We start from the raw sequence: 21,875 nt of genomic DNA on the forward strand, positions 1-21,875 counted from the left end.
TAAGGTGACCATTGGTACAAAATCAAAGGTTTAAAAATTCAAGTGACTTCTATTGAATTTTGCTTTGATCTTCCAAATTTTGCACAGGTTCTCTGACATTCTGCTCTAAATAACCCTTCCCAGGAATCTATGGTTATAAATCAAATTTTTGAATTACAAATATCTCTTCATTCCTAATACATTGGTGGAAAGAAAAATGCCAGTAAAGTTATAACATTTCACAAAGAGAGGAAAAATAAGTTAATAAATCTGTAAATAACAGTAATCCATGATTTGATATTGTATTCAACAGTGATAAAGTCAAAGCTACTTATTTTTTTGTTAGAAGATAGGAAAGAGAGTGTAAGTTTGCAGATACATTTTATTAGGGAATTGTGAGAACTCTTTTGTCTTTTCTCCCCATGCCAGGCTCACCTTTTGTTCATCCCTTTATTATCTTCCTCCTAAAGAAGAAGGGTGAATGGAACTCACTGACCCCAGAGATACTTACTGCACCATGATTACAACGAAGCAGACTTACTCTGCCTAACAGGCATGGACCCAGGCATGTCTCCTTCCTTTTATCCCTATCCCTGCTTCCTCCTTCCTGTTATCCCTGCTTCAAATCCAGGCATTTGAGGACTCAGTATACTCTATCTTGTTCCCTTTTTCTGAACACCAGGTTGAGGACAGAAGGTTCTGGCAGGCCAGTACAAACTCCACTTAGGTCTTGAGACCAATAGAGCCTTCAAGAATAGGCCTCTTATGCACAGGAGTCCACACAGCCGACTCCTCTATTTTTTTAGCAATGTTACAACTCCATTTCCTTTGACAATTTGTGTTCTCACATACAACCCCTAGTGATCCTGGTGGGGAGAAAAAGTCATTTTCATATAGAATTCTGGCTCTCTGGTCTCCACATACATAATACTATCAAAATTATGCCCACCTTTCAATACAAAGAGCTGAAGGATAAAACTATAGCATATTTTAAAGCAGAGAAAAGGATCTCTGAAAGAAGCAAGTAATGTAAGTCTAGGCAAGCACAATCTGCAGTACCTTCTTAATGAACGCCACCGAAAATGTATCCCAGGACACGATGCCATGGTCCATCAGTTCAACAAAGGCCGTCAGGGTGAAAGACAGCATGTCTCCAAAGCTGGAAAACACAGGAAGGGGTAATAGAAATGGACACAAAAGTGGAACACAAGAAAAATACAGACATAAGAAAGCTTTAGAAAAATTAATACAAGATTTATCAAAGTTCATTGAGATAAGCAGCCAAGCCAGAGACCACTCATCACAAATGTGAGCCAGTGGGAAGGAGGCAGGAAGACTTAGCGGAGGTGAGCCAGGGCTTCAGTTGGACAAAACTGGGAACACACTGACTTTCCTCAGGGAATCAATGTCCTAATAGGCAATTCATTAATCTCTCCCTGTGACTCTCTCAGCTGAAAACTGGACAATCATATCTATTTTACCACAGGACTACGTGAGGAGCACTTAATAAAGTGTGCATATATAATCATTCAGTAAATGGGAGCTTAAAGGAAAGTTTTTCAGCAAATTAAAGGTAGGGTGACTAAGAGAAGGCAATGTATTTCTTTTATCATCCATGGATATACAATAGGGAAGATCAGAAATACATCTATTAAGAGTATAGCACTTTGCAAGAGAATAAAGGAGTCAAGTAATCTGTGTGTGTGCATGCACGTATTTGTGTGTGTGTTTGGATGAGTGCACACACATAAACACATAAATACAAATAAATACGTAAATAAACATATCCATTTCTATGTTACACAGGTCAGCATTTTATCTTTTGGTAACAAACTTTATGGATTATCTGCAGAGATAATGACTGTAACACTTGCTGTGACTCAGAAGGCTGAAGGGGGCATCTTATGTGTGGATTAGAATTCCAAACAGAGCAAGCAAGTTCAGATACTTTATCTGAAGCTGTTCTAAAACAGCTTCCCCAAAACCTTTATCAGACAACATCCTAGTTCCCAGAGCTTTCAAAATAACACTTTAACAGATTCTTTGTATCCTTTATGGAAACTCACCTCTATTGTAAATTATCATCATAATAAACTTAATACTCTCAAGATAAGTGTTCTTTCCTCAAGTCCACTGAATTATTCTCATCAGGATCCCAACACTATATGCAACTGCACTTATACCTAAGCTTGATTTTCATGAAAAATAAAGTTGATTATTCAAATTTTTAATCTATGAGTTGACATACACTACAATTGCTACTCTACAAAGTCTCATGAAATGCTTAGAGTAAATCTTCTCATCCATTTTTGATGAATAGACAACAGGTTCATATTTCTTTTTAAACAGCTGTGTTATTTCCCTTCTTCCTAGTGTACTTGGTCCTGCTCAATAACAACCTTTACAATTCTACACGACCACAGAGGCCACAATGCTAGTAAAATCCTATGAAAGGGGAAGTGCCTATCAGGAAAGGGCTGTTGACTCAAGCTTCAGGAAATCAGAGGCGATGAGAAGCAATAGGTAGAAATGGTTATTGCAAGGGTAATTTCTGCAGTCACGAAGTAGAAGTTGTCTCTTCAGCACCAAGTGGGTGAGTTACTTAAACATTTTATGCCTGTTTCTTCAACTATATAAAAAAGGGGACACGATGATGGTGGGAGTGGTGATACCTAACCCTGAGGATAGTTGAAGCACTGAAACAGCTGCTATACTAAAATCCCATGGAGCAGTGCGCTATAGATAGCAGCACATGAGTATGTGTGTATATATATGTATATATGCATATGTATATACACCTATTGTGCAAAGGTATATTTTTAAAAAGTAAACAAAGCCTATGATTTTCAAATGTTTGTCTTCATTGTGTCAAGGATTCTCTGTCCTTGGAGTCAGGGAGGAAAAATGCAAGGAAAGCCAAACAATTTAGGCCAAACTGAAAAGAGGTTTGTTGTTTTTTTTTTTTTTAAGACTTTTCAGTGTCAAATCAGTAACCCCAATCTTACAGGTGCCCCCTAGGTGGCATCAGAGGATCATGCCTCAAAAAAAAAAATTCCAAACCAGAAAATTCAAACTTATTTGGAGAAAACAAAACATGTAGAAAGACAGATGAAATTGATTTAAAATGAGCATCAAGAAAGGTTAAATGATATTTCCAGGACTCTTTCAATAAGGAATGAGTCACAAGAAAATCCAACATCAGGTTGAAAAATAAAAGGGAGGTGGTGAGGGGCTGCTGCCTCAGGAAAATAAAAGAGCCAGGTAGTAAAGGCAATTAGTAAGATTTATTAATAGACTAGGTAAGCATTAGTATTACTGTGAAAATGCTATTATAAAATAATGTGTCATATTAGCAGTAAACAGTATTAGCTATTTTTTTACTTAAAAAAATGGAAATGCAACACCATATCATAACTAATAACTGCCATTTGCATTATTAGTAGTTTGACTGCTAAGAGACCTCAGTGGCTGAGAGTCACATATATGTGATATTGGAAGATGGCATTCATGCCTCCATACAGTGAATAATACTGCCTCAAATGCCATCTCCTAACAGAAAAAGCAAGAACAGGCAGTGACAAAAGACAGTACACACTAGTAGAATCAAACTCTTCTTCACAGTCCCTGAAGTTACCTGAGGCTGAGGACAGAGATGATCTTTGTCTTCATTAGTTCTTTTAAAAGCAGAAGATAAATTATATTTATGCTCTCTAATTATCTAAAGGTAAAATGACTCTGCTGTCAGCTCAGTGGGCCCAGAGTCAAATGGCCTTAGTAAATATATGGGGATCATCCCTCTTTTTCAAATGTTCCAAAAGTCTGCCTACAGATTCCCAGAAAAAGCTTCAAGGACCTGGGAAGAAAGCTGGAGAGTAGGAGAACAATTTGGTTTCCAATCTCCAAGCTACTTTTGGGGTCAGGATTTCAATCTCCCCTTTGTTAAGGAGTTGAAGCAAATTCTGAGACTGCAGATTTCTGTGCTTTACAGTTATCCATCAGTGTAAATAATTGATAAGTGAGAGAGAAGCTTTTCCTATCACACCCCAATGTGACCAAAGGAAGAATCACTCTTTTGGCTCACCTAACAACATTTTTATCTATGTATTGATCACACAATCAATTCAACAATGATATTGATATAAAAATATTATGCACATATTATATAAATCATGTATATTATATTATAATGTATATATGTCATTAAATACTGTGTCTAAATATTGTTTTATATATTATAAAATATATAATAAACATACATATATAATTATATAATACGTACATATGTGTATAATGTATGTATAATATACATAATTTGTTATGGGTGATTGCCCTCTGGCATACTCAGTTTCTATGTGGGAGAAAGAACTTTTTCAAAACCGCACTTTAAATTCTTAATTCAAGGAAAGGATAGCCCTGCTAAAAGTTTATTACATTTCATTATATTTACTTATAATAGTTATTACATTTATTATATTTATAAATAATTTAAAAAATATTAATTTTAAATGAATTCATTTTAAAATTCGTTTAAAATTATTCTTATAATTATTCTCTAATTCATTTAAAAATTATTCTTAAAACAAAATTTGTAACATTTACTATATTTTCTTCTTGAATTTCAAATTAAGCAACTCAATCACCTTATTTCAAATGAGGTGACTATCAAAGGTCTTATCAAAGTCAGGCAAAGATATTTACTTCTACTCCTAGAAACATGAATCAGCTCAAAAGAAGGAATAAGACTTTCCATTGAAGTCAATGCTGACTGCAGAAGATCAAAGCAATAAGATCTACAGATATAAAGCAACCACATGGCACATGCAGAAACATTTTTATTTGTTTGGTTTATTTGTTTTTTATAAAGTGCTAAGCTAAAGATTTTGCAGTACTGACTGCCACAAATTAAACTAACTGCAAACTTTACATGCTGGTCGCAAGACACTGTCACAGCCAACACACCATGTGTGCTGGAATGATTCAAATAAATGTTTCTCATAAGCTCAGTAGAGACCATCTTCACTCCAACAAAATTCAACCCATCTTAGAGCATTTAAATCTATGGTGCTAATTTCATCAAGGAACACTGCTACTGAAAGTGCTCCTTAGAGCACTTGCTCCTTAGAGCACCATCCCCAATAAAGAAGAGGAGAAAAGATGCAAATAAATTCCACTTTTAAGGCTGTCAATAAAACATACTATATATATTCTTATCTACAAAGTTAATGAATATTGTTTTACTCAGTCCTTTGAGTTTTTCCATGCATTCTGTTTTCTTTGTGGTAAAATTTATTTACATTAAAATGTATGGTTCTAAATCACCCTTCAGACATTCCCTTAGCCTTCTGAATCATAGCATATCTGTATCAGCAAACACTTTTAGGCTCCTTGATTGAAAATGTAGGTCAATTCTGGACTTTTTACTCTGTTTCACTGATCTATTACCTTATAACAATATTACAATGCCTTAATAACTAACTTGCTTGCTGTTACTATATGAAAATATACTTTTTTTACATAAAGATAAATATACTTTTTTTACATAAAGATAAATTGTACCCTGAAACCTTGCTAAATTAAATTATCTAGCAGTTTCTTTGTGGATTCCTTAGAATTTTCTGCATAGATAATCAGACATCTTCTATGACTACAGTTGCTTTTACCTCTTCTTTTCTGATAATTATCTTTTATTTTTTTCTTGGTTTATTCTTATGGCTAAAAACTCCAGTACAATGTTGAACAGAAGTATAAAAAGCAAACTTTATTTGCCTTTTTCCCAAAATTGGGGGGGAGTTCAATCTTTCAACATAAACTAATTAACTTTTATCACCATATATAGTTACCAAATTTTTCTTTTATGAGATATTTTAAGTCTACTCTCTTAACAACTTTCAAACATGCAATAGAGCATTATTAACTAGTCACCGTGCTTCACATTATATCCCTATAACTTAGTTTATAACTAGAAGTTTATACTGTATCATTCTTTTTATATATTAATTACATTTTATTTGTTAATATGTTGCTGATAATTTTTGTACCTCTGTTCATTAAGGGAGCTGGTCTAGAGTTTTTATTTCCTAAATTGTCTTTGTCAGGTTTTGGTATCAGAGTGCTATTGGCCTCATGTAATGATTGGTAACTGTGCTCCCTTTTCTATTTTCTGAAAGCATATGTGTAAATTTGGTTTTTCTTCTGTGTATATATGACAGAACCCACTAGCATAACCAATTTTAAATGTGTGAAGGCTTTTGATAATGAATTCAATTCCTTTAATAGATATGGTTATTCATATTTTCCATTTCATCATGAGTTAGGTTCAATGCATCAGTTAAACCCCCTGAGAAGCTAATGCAGACATGGAGTTAAGAAAATATGAGTTTTATTAAGGAGAGAGGGGTAGGGTTGTGCTTGTGAAAGATAAAGAGATAGGGAACAGGATTGGGTAAGAAAATCTACAGACTAGGAGGTAAATCTGATTGCCTCTATAAAAGGTAAAATGGAAAGCGGAAACAGAAGTAGATATGACAAAGTCTCTGCCAACCCTACAGGAAGCTCCTGAACAAACAATGTCCCATAAGCAGTCAAACTTCTAGCATACGCAAATGCCAGAAGACTAAAACTACCGTCTGACAAATTTTAAGAAGGGATTAGTCTTCAGAGACTTAAGTTCTTCTTCTACACTAGCCTGTTATATGAGGTTGATAGAAAATAAAAAATAGTTTTGAATCCCAGAACCACCATCTGACTAAAACTTCTGCATCAAGGAAATGATGCTGATTTCATGGATCTTGCAAGGTAGAATAAATATGAATTAGAGAGAATGAATGTAAATACTGAGACAAGGCCCAGAACAGAATAAACTCTCACAACAGATGGAGTCTATGGCCATTAATTGGTAATGTACTAAATTATATAAAAATAAGACTTAAGAAGTTTTACTCTAAAAACTAAATATTGCTTTCTGCTGCATTAGAATTCAGTAACTGTAGAGTTTCTGCAATCCATGCTTTCTCTATGTGGAAATACCAGGTAGATGAGGAGAAGTGATTTCAGACAAGTGCCATACACTGAAGGTTTTCTCTGAGGGCTTAAAAATAAGGTACACATAGATGTTACTCAGTCTTCCTTCTCAAGATAAAGTTATCTGCTTAAACAACTTTGCAAAGGGAAAGTTGTACAGAATAACTTTTGTAGAGAAGTTGTTAAACTCTATTTGCACTAACCAAGTTAACTGGGTAAGAATGGCACCAAAGAGGGAAAACTCTAAGAAAGACATCTGAGATCTCTAAACACAATTACCACATCATTCACTTGATAGGTGATTGAGCACTTTCTCAGATTCAAACTACATAATTTCCATTCCATGGTTCTACCCTAAATATTTGTTATGGCAGATATTTTTCTTCTTGAGTCATTAAAGAAAATAAAAGACTTTGACTTAGAACATCACACAAGCCACAAAAAAGAAAGTTTTTGTTTAAAGTAATATATAAAATTATGCCTAGCCTTGCTCTAGGAGAAGGGTAGCAATCCTGATGTGATCATTTTGTGGTTACAAACATAAAATGCCCTTTCTACTACAAAGTAAAGATAAAGGGGAAATAAGTTGTTTTAAGAAACTGTTTATAAGAACATCGAACACAAATTTTTAAAAAAATCACTCAAAATATCTAGAAGCACAGTTATAAAATCAGAGTGTAGGGTTCAATTATGCAGAAAAGAAGGAAGTATTACATCATCTGTATCAACTGATTATAAATTCTTACCAAGGCTTCATGATCTTCTGCAACTTCTGGTATCGACTGCAAAATTTAAAAACAACCATGTGAAGAGCATGTCTGAAGACAATGATTTTAACAAAACGAATAGTTCAAAGAAAGCTCAAAATTAGATATGGGCAGATTTAACTGCCATGAAAAAAAGAAACTATTCATTTCAAAACATTATTTAGAGCAATAAATTGGTGATTGGTGTTCTCTAATGATAAGAAATAATCAAAAGACAAGTAACAAATGAATTATATTTACTTAAATGCAAAGGCAACAAAAACACTTCATTTAGATCAGAATGGGTATATGACCTATAAAGAAAAAAATCCCTACCAAAAAGAATGGGTGTATTTTTGATGAAAAAGTCGGAGCCCAAAGTACTAGATCAATTATTCTTAAGCATATACTCAATAATAAGAAATAGTTGATTATTTTTCTTTGGTAAAATGCCAATAAAGTCTATTTTTTTTTTTTGAGAGAAAAGAAAGACATCATGAGACATTGAAATAGTCCCTGACAACAGAGAGAACTCTGGGATGGTTGCATGCAAACAAATCTGTCTACCAAAAAGGACAATTATGCATCTTAAAAGCTGTGTTCAAGAAGATAAGAAAACAAATGATTCTGATCTCATCAAACCATTTCCATTCCTCATGTCAGCCACATCCCTCTGGGATTATGTACTTCCTTCTGTATTGAATCCCCTTCTCCTACTTATCGAACTAGTTAAGTGCTATCTTAAACTAACCTGAGATAATTTTAAAGCCTTCATTACTTACGGAAGCAAACTAAAATCTAAGTTTGCATATGCCCCAAAGTTATGAAATCAAAACTGAGGCTCACCTGGGAAATCTCCCTGACCTCTGACTTCCTCTCTTTGACCAAACAGAGCACGCTGCCCACATGTGCACCTACTAAGTCTGACTGAGGCCATCTCACTGTCCTTCCAGCTCCCTGAAGGCAGGCTCTGCACTGTGACTAATGACTATAATGGCAGGTGCATGCAGAGTTGGTACTCTATAAATAGTTGAAAAATGATTTGCCTCTTTAGAAGATGTTTCACATTTTTGACCACTTAAGTTATATCCACTTCAGTAGCCTAACTGATCATGAGAAGATCAGATCTAGTTTTTTGTAAATCTGGGGCTGAAAAATATTTATATAAAGATCTTCTATGTCCCCTTTCCCTCCCCTTCCTTTAGCTGCCCTTTATCAAAAAAAAAAAAAAAAAAAAAAAACACAAAAACATTTCTTCATCACAAAACCACTGACAAGTCAAAGAAGTAGGTGGTTGTGCAGAGGCAGAACTGATCAGAGGTGAGACCCTCATGGAAGAGTCAAACACTTATCCGTTAGTAAAAGAAATTGGGGCTCCTTGAAGAAATGGTTCCTGCCAGAGCTGAGGCAAGTAAAGATCTAGATAAGTCTTGAACACCCATTGAGCCAGAAAGTAAAGAAATACTCATAGAATAGTGGTGCAGAGGTAAAAGACACAGAAAACAGCTTGATGGAATTTCTACAGCCAAATCTTGCACAAAGTGAATATCTAAAAAAATAATCATAGTGATAGATTATAGCCCACTGAATAAAAGAAAAATGAATTAAGTCCATTAAAAAGTGGTGTGCTGGTACTGAAGAAAATCTTGGGAAAAACACACAAAACTGAATTGTACCATTTTCCATAGTACTATTTCAAAATTATTAATTAATTAATTATAAAGATGGAGACAGGCATTACAATAGAGTTAACTGGAAGCTGTTATTTCAGTCAACTGGTAAAAGTTAACATAGCAGCAATAAGACAAAGAGACATCATGTGCCATCAATAAAATGAAAAAAACAAAAACAAGCATCTGTGACATTCCAGCCAAGGAGCTATCATATGGTCTATAATGAAAAAATATTTGATAAGAGTATAAAGAATGTTGTCTTTAGATGAAAACTACACAGGGTATATACCATAGTCTCCTGGGTTATTAGATTCCAACCATTGCCTTTTAGTTGTAGATAAATGGGGAATGTGTATATTTTATTATCTGATAGTAATTTGACTGATTTCCTTCCTGCAGGCAGAAAACCAGTTTTGTCTCCATTTGCAATTCATCTCTCATTCCTTTGCTCCATATAAATTTGTGTCCTTTGACTTTTCCATCAAAATGGTTGTAATATCTGCCTGGTTCCCTCAGATTACATGAGGAAAATGAATTCTTTTAACATATGTTCATTTTTATATCATTTTATATCATTTTTATATGTATGAGAGCCATACTTTTTTATTTCCTTGAAGATTACCTTTAATGAATTACCTTTCAACAAACCCAAATTGGAGGATATTCTACATAGTGGCAGACCGATAGCCACAAAAAGTCATGAAAGGAAAGGAATTAAACTAAAGCATAGTACCAGATTGAAAGTGACTAGAGAAAGACAGGACAACTGGGTGCAATGTGCTATCTTGAATTAGATCTTTGCAGTAAAGGATACAACTGGGACAACTGGTGAAACTTGATCTTGTGACATTTCTATTAAGTTTGGAGTTGTTACATTAAACAAGGAGACCATCAGACTGAGGTGGCTTAAATGCCTTAGTAGTCTATGTAAGAAACAAAACTAAACCCATAAATACCACAAAGTTATTCAATCAAAACTTAAGGACATCCAATCATGAACAACCAACTAAGCTTTTAGCTGTAGCCAATGAAATAATTTCTTTGCTCAACTTCTGCCTCTTTTTTACAAGTCCTGCCTCTGTTCCTGTCAGCAGAGCATTCCTAACCAGTTTAGCACGCAGCAATTCAAACTGATTTTTTTCTCAAATAAACTCAAAATTTTAATGTGCCTCAGTTTATCTTTGTGTTTTTGTGCCAGTTTTAGCAGAAATGTTGCAAAATCAATATTATAATATGTGATATTGGGTGGGTGGGTGGGTATGGGTATGGTGTATGTGTAAAGCAGACAGTACAATTTTTCAAAATAGTTTTCTGGCCTGGGATCTGAGCACCCTTAGGTTTTCATATGTTCCACCTCCTGCAGCAGACACTAGCACGGGAAGTTCTCCCTAACAAGAGTTCAAAGCTTATTTAGGGCTGAATCACAGTGTCTTTTACTTCTCATCTTCCTCATGTTGGCTTCAGATTAAGCTTAACCAGAAGGTGAAGGATTATTGTGATATGTTTTCTTAACTGAGGTGAACTCCTAGCCTCTCTCTCTTTCATCCCTCTCCCCTTTTTCTCACCCTCCCTCATCCCTTCTTCCCTGTCTCTCTCCATTTTATGTATGCATGTATGTATGTATGTTTTGTGTGTGTACATCCCTCATTTTAAAGAAACATGACCACCACAACACATAACTCTGGGAAAGCTGGTGTTTCAGATTGGACAGAGGGCTCCCACCTCCTCCAAGTCATGGCATTCTTTTCCTTGGCAGAAGACAGTCTTTTCACAGGCTGTGACCCCTTCTCATTTCCATTACCAGAGGGAAGGACAAAGGCTTTGAGACAAAGCAAAGAGGGATAAGGAGGAGGAAGATCCAATTTAAGGAATTTTCTGCCATACAACCCTACAAAGCCCCAGAAGTTTGGCCCCTTTGGTGCTTGTGATGCAAATTTCTGGCAGGCCTGGGAAGGGCTATTCCAGTTGGAACTCCTTAAGCTCAGCCAAGTGCAGGCTCCAGGAAAGCAGGCCCAGGGAGCTGGGAAGATCAATCAGGGAGCCTTCAGGGCTTGGGCCCTGTCAGCACAGACCACACAGAGCATTTTTGGCTTAGTTGTGGGCAGCAGCTTGCTCCTCCCAGTGGCTCTGTCAGAGGCCTCTGTCTGAGGTGAAGTACAGGACATTCACAATATGACCTGGCCTTAACTGTTGACAATGAGTCCTGAATAATGTGGCCTGGCCTAGACCTTCCAGAACAGGCAAACTTATAAGAGATACCACAGCCTCAGAAGCAAGTCCATGAGTTAGAGCTAACATTCCATGTCCTTGGAAGTTGACAAAGTTACTTCTTCAAAACAAATTCATTTTTTTTGTGTGTGAAGATAAAATTTCATGAAAAGTCACAGGTAGTCCCAAACTGCCATAAAGCTCTGCATTTTCCCCACACACATCCCCCATGTGTGCCTACCCCTGTATCAGGAATAGTCAGCACAATATACACTTTGCTAAATGAATCCATAAGGATGGATTAGCTATAAATCAATAGTTTAACTCAGTTTATCTCTTAGTGTCCCCAACTCCTAAGCTCTGGATCAAGTCAGGAGAAAAGGACTGAAATGGCAAAAGTTTAATAAGAAATTGTTCTTGTGTTAATGAACAATGACAACAATTTTCATACGCACACTTAACTATACATAAACGCAAACATCCTCATCTACGTCATATGTCAACTGAGTAGAAAAAGAATTAATAATTTACACAAATTTGGTCTGCTTTTAAGAATTACTTAAGGGTTTATACATACCTTAACAACTATAACAACTATGGAACTTTTTCCACTATATGAACATGGCCAAATTTTAGAGGAATGACTTCAAAGGATATAAATATTACTTGTAAATTCCCCAGAATAAGGAGAACTCCTCAAATACCTCACTGCTCTTTTTCTTAGGAAAGCTAGAATTCTAAAGAATGCCAGCCCATATTAACCAGTTTATTGGATAGAAATGGACACACTCCAACATGAAGGGCAAAGCATAAACCAGGACATTTCAACAAGCCATGTTCTTATTTTAAAACAACTTTAATATGAGTGTATTCTCTGAATTAGTTTTATTTCAACAAAATAATTTGATAATTATAGCAAATATTCACAAAGATTTTACTAAAAGAAAGCTAATTAGACAATGTTCACAATCAAGAAAAACTTTTGAAAATGATATAATGTCCAACTATAGGGTTAACTAGATTGTGCACATGCTTCCAATTATGTATTATATTGCGAGTCAGTTGCATCTCACTAAAGGTTTATAAAGGAAATAATCCTGACAACAAAAATAATTACATGGAAATACAGTTAGGTACAAAAATCAGACAAAAAAGAGCATGCTATTACAATTCTATGTGTGCAATACCTGTGCATATATATGTATTGAAAAGAATAAATAAAAGAATGCATACTACGATGTTAAAGATACTTGTCTCTGGGGAAGTGGATTACAAATAATTCTTATTCTCTTCTTTTTGCTAATTTACATATTCCTTCTTAAACAATATATATGATTATTTTATTAACGAAAGAAAGCTAATTTCAAAAAGTTGTCAGAGTTCCTTTAAATTCATAAATTTTACTTCTTTCACTCTCGACTTTTCTGGGCAGGGTGGTGGTACAGCTTACTCATCTTCCAACAGCATAATTTTCCTGTCATGTAGCCAAGTGGGAAGGAAACTAAGGATCCTGCCCTTTCATGCTTGGAAATATATCCCCCCACCCTGTTCTTCTGACTGTCTAAAAGTGAAAGGACACAGGGTGAACTGTGCAGTTGTATGTGTGCACAGAAGCATAGACAAAGAACACAATGTTTTATTAAAAGCCAAAGAAATGCAATATAACTCACTACACTGGATTTAGAGGTGTAGGTATATTTTTTCTTTCAAAAAAACATGAAATAAATTATTTCTAAAAAATCTTCTAATACCCAGCTTTCTTTAAAACACTGTCTTTTCCTTAATGTTCCTTCCACTGCTTCCTTGCTCAGACTGGAGCAAAACTTGTTTCTATAAATTTATTTACTTCTACATTTATGTGTCAAATTGAAACTAAGAATGGAATTTCAAAATTCCACAAGGATGGAAAAACTAAAATTCAGGTTTTAAATGCTGAGCTCTGCCAAGTGACACTTCTGCTCCTTTGTGGTAATTGTACCCCACAGCCCCTCCTGGTAGCAGCTGGAGAGAAACCTTCAAAAGCTCAGCCTTGGGTAATGACAAGTATGCAAGTAATCTTTGAATCTCATTATAGCAGAAAGTAAGAAGAAAATTCCACCTACATTTCTTCACTGTTTCCTAAAAATTTCCATAGGTCTTACTTAGGAAACCTCTGTCTTTCCCATCTGGAAGTCTGTCCAGGAGTCATGACGAAATGCCTTCCAAATTGCAGGATCTACTTAATTTTTGCACTTCCTATTCTAAAGGTTTCCTGTTAATTAATTAAAGTCTTGCTCTAAGTTTAATTGAGAAACCAGGTTTTCTTATGAGAAAGATAGCTATCTCTTTTCTTTTTAATCTGAGCGAAAGATCTGAAAATAGCTGTGGATCAAAAGAATAACTTCCTAGTGTGTGTTGCAGGACCCAGCAGAGGAAAAGAGATGTCTTTCCCTCTTCCATCTTCAATGTGAAGTGGTGAGGAAGGCACTGATGGGCATTCAGAAAGACATCATTCCTTTCCAGTGACACAGCCTGAAGCAAAAGGGGAAGAGCCAGATGCAAATTGGAGCTCACCCAAGATGTGTCCTTGGGTTCTGCTTATCTGTCTGAAAGCTGGCTGTATGTAACAAATTGGGAAGGCTTACATATAAGTAATTAAAATATTAATGACTGTGATCTGTGAATGGCTTTTTTTTTTAAAAGGGAACTCAATTACTGTGGCTCACGTAAAGTTCATTCAGTAATGACATTTCTCACATTGCACATGTGCAACATGGAGCTCCAATTGAGGCCTGTCCCCATCCTCCATCTGAGACACTCCACACTAGATTTCAGCCTGGTACTTCCACATGGACAGAACCTTTTGTCCTTTTCCTTGGGTGAGTCTCTTGGGAGTCCTAAGCTTACTTGACTTTTCTCTGGCTGTTTTAAGCTCCAACTCCACTTTATAGCAACAACTTTGGATTCTGATAACACAGAATTTGAGGTTTCCTGCTCTTCTCAAAGCTGTGAATGCCAAAAACTTATCATTCAAAAAATAAATACCGGGCCTCCCCGGTGGCACAGCAGTTGAGCGCTGGGTTGCGGAGCTGCCCGCAGCCCCTGCAGCGCCGGTTCGACCCCCGGCCACAGGACGAGGGTCCCACATGGCGCGCAGACCTCTCCGGCAGCCTGCTGCTCCCCTCAGCAGTGTACTTCATCCGTCTGCCTGTTCTGCTCCCTGCTCTGGTTCTGGTGAATTCTCTCACCCTCCCGCGCTTCTAACTGTACCCAGTGCTTGTATGAATAAATAAATAAATCTTAAATAAATAAATAAATACCAACAATTGCCTTTTTTCTCTTCTCAGCTCACCCAAATCTTCTTTAAAGTGCTTTTGGATTTTTGATGTTCTTTCCCTGTTCAATCCTACAATTTTTTTTTTTTTCAAATTGTGAGGTAAAATCCCCAACTCCAAACACCACAGAACATTCTTGTATGGGAGATACTCCTGCTATTATAAAACATCCTCTCTCTGAAGGGGGGGGGGGGATGAATCTCTCACTAATGCCAATTGCAGAGGCTAAATAATGCCAAGTGTAGGAGGTGATCGGAAGGGAGAAAGGAAGGAAGGAAGGGAGTGGGCTGCTGCAGGAGTGGGCTCCTGCATGTACAGTCATCTGCTCATTCTTTGAATCACCAGGTATGGGGCAGAGATTTAAGTCACCCATGGCTTAAGCCTCCAGTTCCCAATGATATTAACTCTTTTCTGAGAAGTATTATCCTGGGTGTGCATACTATTAATTTACCATATTAGTCTACAAGTTACTTATTTTGCAATTTCACATATTTTGACTTAGATCTCTGATAGTCTCTGCCAATAGTACCTGACACCATGGAAGTGGAAGCTTGTTATGGACACTCGCCTGGCATGTAAGTGCTAGACGCATCTGGCTCCTTACAGTCTTGAATCATGCCAGAGAATCAAAGCTTTCCTTGAGAAGTCCCAGCCTCATTCATAAAGGAACTCCACTCCCTTGACTATTACGGCCTCTGTAAGGTTTTCAGAAGTAACTGGTCCAACCTCTAATTTCCCAGAGCTCAGGAGGAATTATACCTCAATTGAATTCTACCTCCATAAATTTTTAGAAAGTAAGGCTAATAACACCTTTTAAAATTTTCCCAACACCCACTTTTTTATATGTAGTAGGTACTTATTAAATGTTTATTATATTTAATTTTAAATAATTAAGTACATGTATTTCACCATTCAATTATTAATATTTTTTTAATCCAGGGACACTATTGTTTTAATGTAAAACTTTGAAACATGACTATGTATTCTAATTTTTTTTAAAGATTTATTTATTTATGCATACAAGAGCTGGGGTATAGGCCAGAAGTGCCTGGGAGATAAGAGGATTCATCAGAGACTGAGTGGGGAACAGAACAGGCAACTGATTGAAATACACTGCTGAGCAGCGGGCAGGTCTGCTGCACCATGTGGATGAGCACCCTGGACAGTGGGATCCAAGTCAGTAGTGCTGCGGTGGCTGCGGATAGCTTCATAGTGCTGCAACTTAACCCCTTGCGCCACCAGGGAGGCCCTATATTCCAATTCTTTTTAATAGAGTCGAAGGGAAATTTTGTTGGGATTAGGCAAGGAATGTGAGGGATTTATATTTGGCATAATTATAATTTAGCAATTGGAAAGACTCTTATATATAATGACCTAATCTCTCATAAATCTGAAATTTCACTATTTTATAAAATTCTACACCTTGTTTCAGATACAGTCTGGTGAGTAGGTACAAAACATAAAGACACTTAATTTACAAACCCCTCGTCAAGCATTATCTCGATAGTCATTTTTTCCTGATTAACCAATGTCTGATCTCTTTATTATTGTTGTTGTTGCTGTTGTTGTTATTGTTATTGAGGTAATACCAATTGAAAACACTGTATGTAGTTCAAAGTCACAGGATCACACCTCCTGTTCTTTAAAACTAGAAATTGCAAATATAAGAAACATAACGAATTTCCAGAATTCTGAAGAGAATAAGACAGAAAATCAGGAAAAAAGATGCTTACTCGGTGCCGCTTTCCACCATCTGGGTGAGGAGGAAGATGCCATCCAAATTTATAAACTCCTGGGCAAAGGTGACATCGCGGGAGAGGCTGGCCAAGTCCTTCAGGGCCTCCAGCTTGGCATCCATACTTGCGGACTGGATCCGCTCATGTAGCTGCTGGGCGTTTTGAGCCTTGGCAGGGCAAAATCAAAGGTAAAAGTGTTCACAAAGCAAACCACAACAGACAAAATTTAACTTTTCCTTGAGAAATGAAGGCACAAAGGACAAAAGCAGACTATATGCACACTACATGTAAGTATGGGTTGCACCTCAGGATAGTCTTTTAATTTCATGATGAGAATCAGTGGTCTTCTCTTAACAGAGTCCACATTCCCATCTCTTGAAAAAACAAGAGCACAAGACAGTCAAGTCCCAGAAACTGCACAGGATATGGCGACTAGGAGGGAAACATGGTGAGAATATTTACCTATTAAGTAAAATTATTTTCTGTAGGTGATAAAAAGCTATTTGCTTAGTTAAGCAATTACATACATTTATACAGCATGCTCCCCTGTGCAATCAATACTCTGACTAATAGCTGCCTACACGCAGTGTTAAAAGCTACATTAGCCACCCAAATAATCTTTCAGGGTTACTGAAAATCTTCAGTACAATTCAATGATGCTTACTAATTTCTCTTTCTCAACAACAGTTTCACATGCATTGACTACTTACTACATAAATTTAAAGCAAAATAATTAGGAAACTAAATTTGCAGCTTTGCCTGGAATTAGATTTCTCCCTTTTTAAGGCATTTGTACTTGACTTCTACATGTAGGACAGGGAGAAATGGAAATATATTGGATCCTGTAGTTTGTAGTTGTCATTTACCCAGGAAAGGCTTACATAGCTACTTTTCAGTTGGGAAAAACAGTAAGAAGGATAAAACATTAAATACTTCTGTTTGTGCTTTTTGCTTAATAAAAAAACTAGATCTCTGTTGTAGATATTACTTAACTCAAAACTGTAATGGCTAATGCTCCTATTAACTTCATATACTTCTTCCTAGGTACTTGCTATATCCCTGAAACTACATTGTATCTCAGGAGAAGGGGAACCTGAATATTTGACCCCCAGACAATGAAACATCTGCCTTGAGCAGAATCCGATTAGAACTATCTGGGGAACACTATGTGAATTACAATAGGTTTAAAATTGCAAGGTAAAGGGGATCCTGCTTCACTGAGAACTAAAGGACCCCAGCCCTACAAATTCCACAGCCAAATACCCTGCTACCCATCTCCACCTTCACTGTCACCTGAAGAGCCAAGGGGAGAGAAGGAAATTCAATGAGGAAGGGATGCAATTCTTCAGGGACCAAGTTAAGGCTGAAATCCATGGTCCCATCATTTGGTCAAATACATACCATGCTCTTCCATTTAATTATAACCCAAAATTGACAGAAATTAGAAAATAAGGAGATGAATGAGAAGAACCCTCCCTACTCATTCACTAATCCTTAGATATTTGGCAAGTCATTCTAACCCAGAAAACCCATTTTCAAAAAAGAGAGAATGGAGAGTTGAGTGAGACAATGGCTTTACATTTTAAAATAATTAAAAGGCATACCATTATCTAAAATTTACAAGTAAATATACAGCATTAACACTAACATCCAATATTAACCTAAGTGAATCTCTTTGAATTCCTTGAAAAATATATTTTTCTCCAAGCAGGAAATCTGTACTTACTATATAGATTATGATAATAAGTGCTCAAAATTATCTCATTTTCATTATTAATGATAACAATCAGTGTTTGGTACTGTTAATACTAGTAATAAACACAGCTAATATTCACCTAAGTTTTATGAGCCACTATTCTAATTACCTTCAAGAAGAAATTCAGGGCCTCCCTGGTGGCGAAAGGGGTTAAGATGTAACCTAGGAAGCTATCCACAGCCACTGCAGAGCGAATTCCATCCCCGGCCGGGGGCTAACCCACATGGCGCAGCAGACCTCTCCTGACTCGCCCACTGCTCCCCTCAGCAGTGTATTTCAGTCAGTCTGCCTGTTTTGTTCCCCACTCTGTCTCTGGTGAATACTCTCACACTCCCATACCTCTCTAGTCTGTGCCCCAGTTCTTGTATGCATAAATAAATAAATCTTTTTTTAAAGAAGAAGAAATTCATCGAAACTGCACAATAGTTCTATCAGGTATCTGCTTTTATTGTCTTCCTTTTACAAAGAAAACTGAAATGCAGAGAAGTTAAGTCACTTGCCCATGGTCACACAGCTTGTCGGTGCTGGAGTTAAGATAGAACCTGGGCAGTCGAACTCTGAAGACATTTAAACAATGTGTCTCAAATTGTGCATTCATGAGAATCATCTAGACAACTCTTAAAACAGATCTCTAGGTCTGTCCCAGCATTTCTGCTTCTGTAGGCCTGATAGGCCCCCTTAAATTGTATGTTTTACAAGCCCCTAGATGCTGCTAATACTCCTGGCCCCAGATCACACATTGCCCACACGACTCTAAAACACAAAGGATGGTGCACGTTCCAGTGAGAGCAGAGTTTGTAGCCCAGCCCCACTGGACACACAGGCTCTGATTCTGTCTTCTAGTTACCACTTGTCTTTTCCAGCTAGGGAGCAAGTTGCTCCTGGCTTATTGCACCAAAAAGAAAATCCACTTGCCCTTATAGACGTGTACACTTTTCAATAGGAACATTTACTAAGAAAATTTTTAAAGGTCAATAATTTTAGTATCTAGATAAGTAAGATGTATTATACCATTCTTTTCATTTTTGTATGTGTTTGAAATGCTACCTATATAAAGTGAATAAATTAATTAATTTTCAATGAAATAAGTTCAAAGAGACAAAAATAGGGATCTCAAAAGCATGAGCATCCGAAGCAAGCCATCAAGAATAAAGAGTCCCAAATCTCACCGCTCATGGGCTGTTGCTGTGGAAATGAAAAATATTTTACTCAGGCAGTCACACATCAGAAATCCAAGCAATTTCTGACTTGCTGGGGTCTCAGCCAAAAAGTCACTCCAGTGATAGTAGTAAATGCTCCTCCAAATAAAAGCAAACTGCAACATTCAATGCACAAATGCAGTGGCCCAAGTATTTACTCTGGAACAATCCACACCTTTCCTGCACTCAACCCAGTGCCTGAGAACCATGTGCCCAGTTTGCAAACAGTGTTCTTGCCCTTCAAGGCTGACATTACTCCTTCCCATTATCTAAGGAACCAACCTTTCTTAAAAATGTAAGATCCCAAGGTACTTGTTGTTGGGTGAGTTTTCCTCTTGGCTTCTCGATCTAAGTAAACCATTGGAGGAGACACAGCATTCATGGAGATGGGAGGGTCATGGCAAGCTGGGGGTTGAGGTATGGTGAAAAACTCCCTGAACTAGGAGTGAAAATGGAGGGTTACTTCCAGCTCTGTCTCTGGTTAGCTCTGAGCCACTGTGAACAACTCTGTCCCTCTCCTGGCCTCATTTCCCTATACTACCCTGAGAAAATGTAATGAGATTGCGCTGACGTTTCCTTTAGCCACAGAGTAGTTCTCAGGTGGCAGGAACCTTCACCACACAGTCTACAGGTAAAAAGGCTTCATGGACACTATTCCCTGATGTGAGCCCCAATCTAGAATGTCAAACTTCTGGTACATTTTTAACCCAATATGTTTCTAGTTGAAAAGGGAACAAGTAGAGATATGTATTCTTCTCACCTTTTCTAAGTTCTAAATAATGTGGAAATGATGAAACATTTATTATTCAAAAAAAGTAAGAATACAAGTTTTATTATTAAAATACTAGACTTCTGTTAGAAAAACTTTTGACAACAGTTATTGCAGAAGATTACTCTGTGAATAATTTTTGTTGGTCTATTCAAACAAGTCGTTACAGTTATCCACTTCCAAGCTACACCCCTTCAAAATCAAAGACAGAATCCTCACTCACTGATTCAAAAAAGTGCTTCTGGAACGTGTTCTGTGAGCCAGGCACCATTCTGCATCTTAAGATCAGCAACAAAGAAGACAGCAAGATTCACACCCCCCTGAGATGTACATCTTCAGGGTAGGGTACAGACAGTAAAACAAATCAACAATGAGAAATTAAATAGCGACGAGTTTTAGAACAAAACCTAAAATTGGGGGAATGTGATAGTGAAAGTGACTTTAAAAGACAGAGCGGTTTTCAGGGACAAGAGCCTAAGGAAACGGCATTTATGCAGAGATATGACAAACCACATTGGCAGATATTTTGGGCAACAGGAATGGTCTGTGCAAAGGAGGACAAATCTAGCATGTCTGGAGGGACAGAGGGGGGACTAGCCTGTGTGTGACTGGTTAGCAAGGAAGAAGGTGGACAGTTGAGGATAGAGAAGCAGACTGAGCCGGCAGCCCAAGTTGTTTAGGATCAGGAGAGGTGGGGGAAGCCTAAACGGTGTTGTGCTCCCCTGAAAGGAGGCAGATACTTGGTACATCTGGAAAAAATATATTCATACACTGGAAGCAACCACAATGTTCAACAATAAGACCATGGTTAAATATCATGATATAATCATAGGATGAAAAATTATATGGAATTAAAAATGAAACATTTTTGGGCCTCCCCAGTGGCGCAGCGGTTGAGCGCTGGGTTGCGAAGCAGCCCGCAGCCTCTGTGGCGCCGGTTCGATCCCCGGCTGCTCCCCGGCCACTGGAGGAGGGTCCCACATGACGTGCAGACCTCTCCTGCCACCCGCTGCTCCCCTCAGCAGTGTACTTCAGTCCTTCTGCCTGCTCTGCTCCCCGCTCTGGCTCTGGTGAATTCTCTCACCCTCCCATGCTTCTGACTGTACCCAGTGCTTGTATAAATAAATAAATAAATCTAAAAAGAAAAAAAAAAGATCAAATTAAAAATAAATAAATAAAAATAAATAAAAATAAAAAAAATAAAAATGAAACATTTTTAAAGAGTATAAGATAGCATGGGCACATCCTCATGATGGAATATTAGGAGAAAGGCCAAGATGCAAATATATTTTACTTTATTTGTGAGACAGGACTATAAGTATATAGGTATGTTTGTATGATAGAATATAAACTCCAGCAAAAGAAGAAATTTGTCACACTTGCTCACCCTTTTATTCCCAGCACCTAGAGCAGTGCCTGGCAGTTAACAGGAGTTACCAAAAATGACTAAATGAATAAATAAATATCTGTCTACT

At 37.1% G+C, this 21,875-nt stretch overlaps 1 protein-coding gene across 5 annotated transcripts in view; it reads right to left on the reverse strand.

Annotated features, from left to right (window-relative positions):
• The window catches only part of ELMO1 (engulfment and cell motility 1), a 521,159-nt gene that overhangs the window by 330,874 nt on the left and 168,410 nt on the right, over window positions 1-21,875 (reverse strand). For all 5 annotated transcript variants that reach the window (XM_054692471.1, XM_037510310.2, XM_054692473.1 and 2 more), the window contains exons 6-8: window positions 16,674-16,843; window positions 7,746-7,781; window positions 1,039-1,138 (exon numbers count right to left, since the gene is read on the reverse strand). In XM_054692471.1, the coding sequence (XP_054548446.1) occupies window positions 1,039-1,138; window positions 7,746-7,781; window positions 16,674-16,843 (306 nt within the window). The remainder of the gene's footprint in view (window positions 1-1,038; window positions 1,139-7,745; window positions 7,782-16,673; window positions 16,844-21,875) is intronic.

This window comes from Talpa occidentalis, unplaced genomic scaffold (assembly GCF_014898055.3).
Source record: "Talpa occidentalis isolate TD23 unplaced genomic scaffold, MPIMG_talOcc4v2.1, whole genome shotgun sequence".
Classification (NCBI taxonomy): domain Eukaryota; kingdom Metazoa; phylum Chordata; class Mammalia; order Eulipotyphla; family Talpidae; genus Talpa; species Talpa occidentalis.